The following is a 5,433-nucleotide window of genomic DNA, read 5'->3' on the forward strand; positions in this document are numbered from 1 at the left end:
AGGACGTAAGCCCACTTTTTGTGCGTCGCACGCTTTGTACATGAGGCCCCAGATGTTTTTAGATTTACAGATTATGTCACGCTGTCAGTCACTTCAGATTTTTGTTGCCGCTCAACTTCCATCCTATAATTTGAATAAACTTAATTCCATAACTGTTTTTAATGCTGTGATGTTAGGTCGACGTGGTGGGTGTGTGTAGTAGTGGAGGTGTGTGTGTGTGTGTGTGTGTGTAGGTTGAGGTGGGGGGGAGGTGTGTGTGTTGTTGTGGTGTGTGACCTCTTGTCTGTTGTCCGCTGCAGCGTAGGTCTCCCAGTATTCTGGCTCAGCGTTGCTCTGACCGCCGTGTTTGTGCTGCGTGGTGACATGCGGACAGTATGTCTCAATGGCAACTCTGAAACACCCCACAACCACACACACACACACACACACACACACACACCACACCTGTCGTGTGCGATTTTTCCGAGTGTGAGTCACAGAGAAGGTCATGACGCAAGCATCGCAGACAAACCTCGACTGTCAGGAGGAGTTAACGGGAGGTTTCCTGAGCGTCACAGGTTACCGTGGTAAAGACGAGACGGATTTTGGGAGAGGAGAACCACAGAGAGAAAACTGATCTCACTTTGTCGCCGACACAAGGCTGAACCACAAGCAGTCTCAGAGGACTACGGTCCAGGTTTTAGACCAGTCTGTGGGGAACGTCACGGAGACTACATCCATGGTTTTAGACATCCTGTGGGGGACGTCACGGAAACTAAAGTCCAGGTTTTAGAACAGTTCTGCGGGGACGTCCACGGAGACTACGTCCAGGTTTTAAGACAGTCTGCGGGGCGTCTCGGAGACTACGTCCGGTTTAGACAGTCTGCGGTGGACGTCACGGGGCACTAAGTCCAGGTTGTTCGACAGTCCTGTGGGGGACGTTCACGGAGGACTAAGTTCCATGTTTTTATACGTCTGTGGTGGACGTCACGGAGACTCACGTCCAGGGTTTGGACAGTCCTGCGGGAAGTCTCGGAGCCGTTCCCAGGTTTTTTTAAGACAGTCTGCGGGGAACGTCACGGGGGACTAAGTCCAGGTTTTAGACCGTCTGTGGGGACTCACGGAGAACAAGTCCGGTTTTTTTTTTATTAGTATACAGTCTGTGGGGACGTCACGGAGACTACGTCCAGGTTTTAGACATCTGGGGGACGTCTCGTGGAGACTACGTCCAGGTTTTTAGACAGTCTGCGGGACGTCACGGGGGACTAAGTCCAGGTTTAGACAGTCTGCGGGCGTCACGGAGACTACGTCAGGTTTTAGACGCTGCGGGGACGTCAAGGAGCTACGTCCAGGTTTTAGACAGTCTCTCGGGTGACGTCACGGAGACACGTCCAGGGTTTTAGACAGTCTGCGGGGACGTCACGGGGACTAAGTCCAGGTTTTAGACAGTCTAGGGGGACGTCTCCGGACTAAGTCCAGGTTTTTAGACAGTCTTCGGGGACGTCACGGAGACTACATCCAGGTTTTAGACAGTCTGTGGGGACGTCACGGCACTAAGTCCAGTTTTAGACAGTCTTCGGGGACGTCACGAGACTACGTCCCGGTTTTAGACAGTCTGCGGGGACGTCTCGGAGATACGTCCAGGTTTTCGGAGACAAGTCTGCGGGGACGTCACGGGGACTAAGTCCCAGGTTTGAGACAGTCTGTGGGGACGTCCACGGAGACTAGTCCAGGTTTTAACAGTCTGTGGGGACGTCACGGAGACTACGTCAGGTTTTAGCAGTCTGCGGGGACGTCTCGGAGACTACGTCCCAGGTTTTAGAGTCGCGGGGGACGTCACGGGGACTAAGTCCCGGTTTTAGACAGTCTGTGGGGGACGTCATCGGAGACTAGTCCAGGTTTTATCAGTCTAGTGGGGACGTCACGGAGACTACGTCCAGGGTTTAGACAGTCTGCGGGGACGTCTCGGAGACTACGTCAGGTTTTAGCAGTCTGCGGGGGACGTCACGGGGACTAAGTCCAGGTTTTAGACAGTCTGCGGGGACGTTCACGGAGACTACGTCCAGGTTTTAGACAGTCTGCGGGGACGTCACGGAGATAACGTCCCGGTTTTAGACAGTCTGCGGGGACGTCACGGAGACTAAGTCCCGGTTTTAGACAGTCTGCGGGACGTCACGGGGACTAATCCAGGTTTTAGACAGTCTGCGGGACGTCACGGAGACTACGTCCAGGTTTTAGACCGTCTGCGGGGACGTCACGGAACTACGTCCGGTTTTTAGACAGTTCTGCGGGGACGTCTCGGAGACTACGTTCCAGTTTTAGACGGTCTGCGGGGACGTCACGGGGACTAAGTCCCAGGTTTTAGACCAGTCTGCGGGGACGTCACGGGACTACGTCCAGGTTTTAGACAGTCTGCGGGGACGTCACGGAGACTACGTCCAGGTTTTAGGACAGTCTGCGGGGGGGGACGTCTCAGAGGACACTCAGCATATTAACATCGTGAAACGGTTTTTCTGGGCTGTTAATGGACGTCACACGTCACCTGGACACACCTGTTGTCCAGACAACAGGCGGCTGCATTCAGCTTCTGTCTGCTGTGAGCAGGTTTGGAACGTCCCTTCAGTATTCAGGTGGGATCCAGTTTAACGGTGAAAATGTCTCACCTGAGCGATCCTCAGGATGGAGTCTCCGTAATGTCAAAGTTTGGTGAGTAGGGATGCACAGCAGGACCTGACGGAGACACAGACAGGTTCATCATCATCTTCTCATCTCATCATCTCACATCATCATCATCATCATCTTCATACATCTCATCATCACTCATCATCTCACATCATCATCATCATCATCATCACAGTGTGTCGTGCCTCTGCAGGCCTTACCTTCATCACCTCCACCTGCAGGTCTTCGTAGAGCGGTGTCACTCTGTGGCCTCCAAACATCTGGCTGAGCAGCTGCTTCTCTCCAGGACCTCCACCTCCATGGTGACCCCGCCCACAAACCTGTTCCTCCACACAGAGCTTCTGATTGGACGAGAGGGGAGGAGAGGTCAGAGGTCAAGGCCCCACCTGAGTACCGATCTCATACCGGGTCAATCCTCACTACTGCATCCCGTCAGCGCCGTCTGTCCCAGTTTGTGTTTTTAGACTCAGAGCCATCGACAGAGGCAGCAGACAGCGCTCCCTGCAGGAGACACACATATACAGCTCACTGTGTGTACTGTGATTTACAGAGTTTATGATGGACAGTGAAGTAAACTGCTGCCAACTGCAGCTGCTGTTAGCTCATGTTAGCTCCTGTTAGCTGATGTTAGCTCATGTTAGGCTCAGTCTGTTAGCTGCTGTTAGCTCTGTTAGTCAGTGTTAGCTGCTGTTAGTCAGTTTGTTAGCTGCTGTTAGCTCAGTCTGTAGCTCATGTTAGCTCAGTCTGTTAGCTGCGTAGCTCCTGTTAGCTCAGTCTGTTAGCTGCTGTTTACTCAGTTGTTAGCTGCTGTTAGCGTCATGTTAGCTCAGTCTGTTAGCTGCTGTTAGCTCATGTTAGGCAGTCTGTAGCTACTGTTAGCTCAGTTTGTTAGCTGCTGTTAGCTCATGTTAGCTCAGTCTGTTAGCTGCTGTTAGCTGCTGTTAGCTCATGTTAGCTCAGTCTGTTAGCTGCTGTTGCTCATGTTATCTCAGTCTGTTAGCTGCTGTTAGCTCGGTTTGTAGCTGCTGTTAGCTCATGTTAGCGCAGTCTGTTAGCTACTGTTAGCTCGTTTGTTAGCTGCTGTTAGCTCATTGTTAGCTCAGTCTGTTAGCTGCTGTTAGCTGCTGTTAGCTCTGTTAGCTGCTGTTAGCTCAGTCTGTTAGCTGCGTTAGCTCTTTAGCTCAGTTTCTGTTAGCTGCGTTGCTCTGTTAGCTCAGTCGTTAGCGCTTAGCTCTCGTAGCTCAGTCTGTTAGCTGCTGTTAGCTCAGTCTGTTAGCCGGGCTGCCTGGACTGTGGTACCGAGTCCGTTACATAACCCGACCGCGAGTCTCTCTTTGTCTCGTTATCCTCTGTACGGTCTCGTTATCTGCGGTCGGTTGCGTTGCTGTGGCTCTGTTGCTGATTGGTGGTTGCAGTTGCAGGGCTTCATCTCCGAGCTGTCACAACTGACAACTCTTCAAACGGCTGGCAGGGCAGATCAACAGGTCCAACGATTTCATGAGCGCCAACACTAAAAAGAAATCTGAGTTTATCAATCAAAACCTCTGATCCTGTTAATTGTGTCGGTTCGTTAAGACAGAATCAACAGGATAAAGGCGTTGTGTCGAGTCAGGCCTCTTCTTTCTGTGTGTGGACAGAGCAGCTCGACGTCGTCATCAATATTTAATTCCAATAACTCCAATAAACCAAAGAGGCTGTGGAATGAATCATTTATGGGCGTCGTCCAGGGACTGCCTCCAGTGGACGACAGGAGGAACTGCAGCTTTTAGCACTTCCTGTGTCGGCTTCACGTGAACTCTTCTGTGATCGAGTCTGTCGAGTGTTTCAGAGACATTCAAAGAACCACTGTGATTACACCACACACACCCACACACACACACCACACACACACACACACACACACGTATGCTGTATATCTAATTATTACCTCATGTCAGTGTTTGTCTGAGTCATGTTTAACAATGTGTAACGAGGACTCCTTGCTCGAGTTTAATATTTGCATTTTCATCTGAGGATTATTTGATATTCAAATGAGTTAAAACCACACACACACACACACACACACACACACACACACACACCACACACACAGTGTGTAAAATAAGGTGTGTGTGAGCCGCCTGCAGTAAAACCAGTGTGAGGATAACTCGTCTGTATTCAAACACTTGAGGGGGGCTAACAAAGCTTCTGGAAAAACACACCATCGGTTTTCAGTTACTATGCAAAGAACGTTCTCACTACGTTCTCACTACGTTCTCTTTAGGTTTGCTAAACTTACCGAAGCTGCGACGCAAATCTTGACTGATCCATCCTGAGACTCCAGAGTCTCTGCGCGAGAAAAAACATGTGATCAAAAAACAGAGACTACGTCCAGGTTTTAGCAGTCGTGGGGACGTCACAGGAGACTACGTCCAGGTTTTAGACAGTCTGCAGGGACGTCACGGAGACTACGTCCAGGTTTTAGACAGTCTGCGGGGACGACACAGAGACTACGTCCAGGTTTTAGACAGTCTGCGGGGACGTCACAGAGACTACGTCCAGGTTTTAGACAGTCTGCGGGGACGTCTCAGAGACTACGTCCAGGTTTTAGACAGTCTGCGGGGACGTCACGGAGACTACGTCCAGGTTTTAGACAGTCTGTGGGGACATAGTCTCCGTGATGTCCCCACAGACTGTCTAAAACTAGTCTTCTGATTAACAGGAGACAAGTAGAGACTAGAAATCTGAGACTTGCTGAGTCTCTAAAACTTGATGAATCTCTTGTTACTCGTC

At 50.8% G+C, this 5,433-nt stretch overlaps 1 protein-coding gene across 1 annotated transcript in view; it reads right to left on the bottom strand.

Annotated features, from left to right (window-relative positions):
• The window catches only part of arfgef3 (ARFGEF family member 3), a 34,155-nt gene extending 31,091 nt beyond the window's left edge, over positions 1–3,064 (bottom strand). Inside the window, exons 1-3 of the mRNA XM_027275528.1 lie at positions 3,056–3,064; positions 2,862–3,002; positions 277–351 (exon numbers count right to left, since the gene is read on the bottom strand). Of these exons, the coding sequence (XP_027131329.1) occupies positions 277–351; positions 2,862–3,002; positions 3,056–3,064 (225 nt within the window). The remainder of the gene's footprint in view (positions 1–276; positions 352–2,861; positions 3,003–3,055) is intronic.
• Positions 3,065–5,433: the final 2,369 nt, after the last annotated feature.

Source organism: Larimichthys crocea, unplaced genomic scaffold (genome assembly GCF_000972845.2).
Source record: "Larimichthys crocea isolate SSNF unplaced genomic scaffold, L_crocea_2.0 scaffold146, whole genome shotgun sequence".
In the NCBI taxonomy this organism is placed as follows: domain Eukaryota; kingdom Metazoa; phylum Chordata; class Actinopteri; family Sciaenidae; genus Larimichthys; species Larimichthys crocea.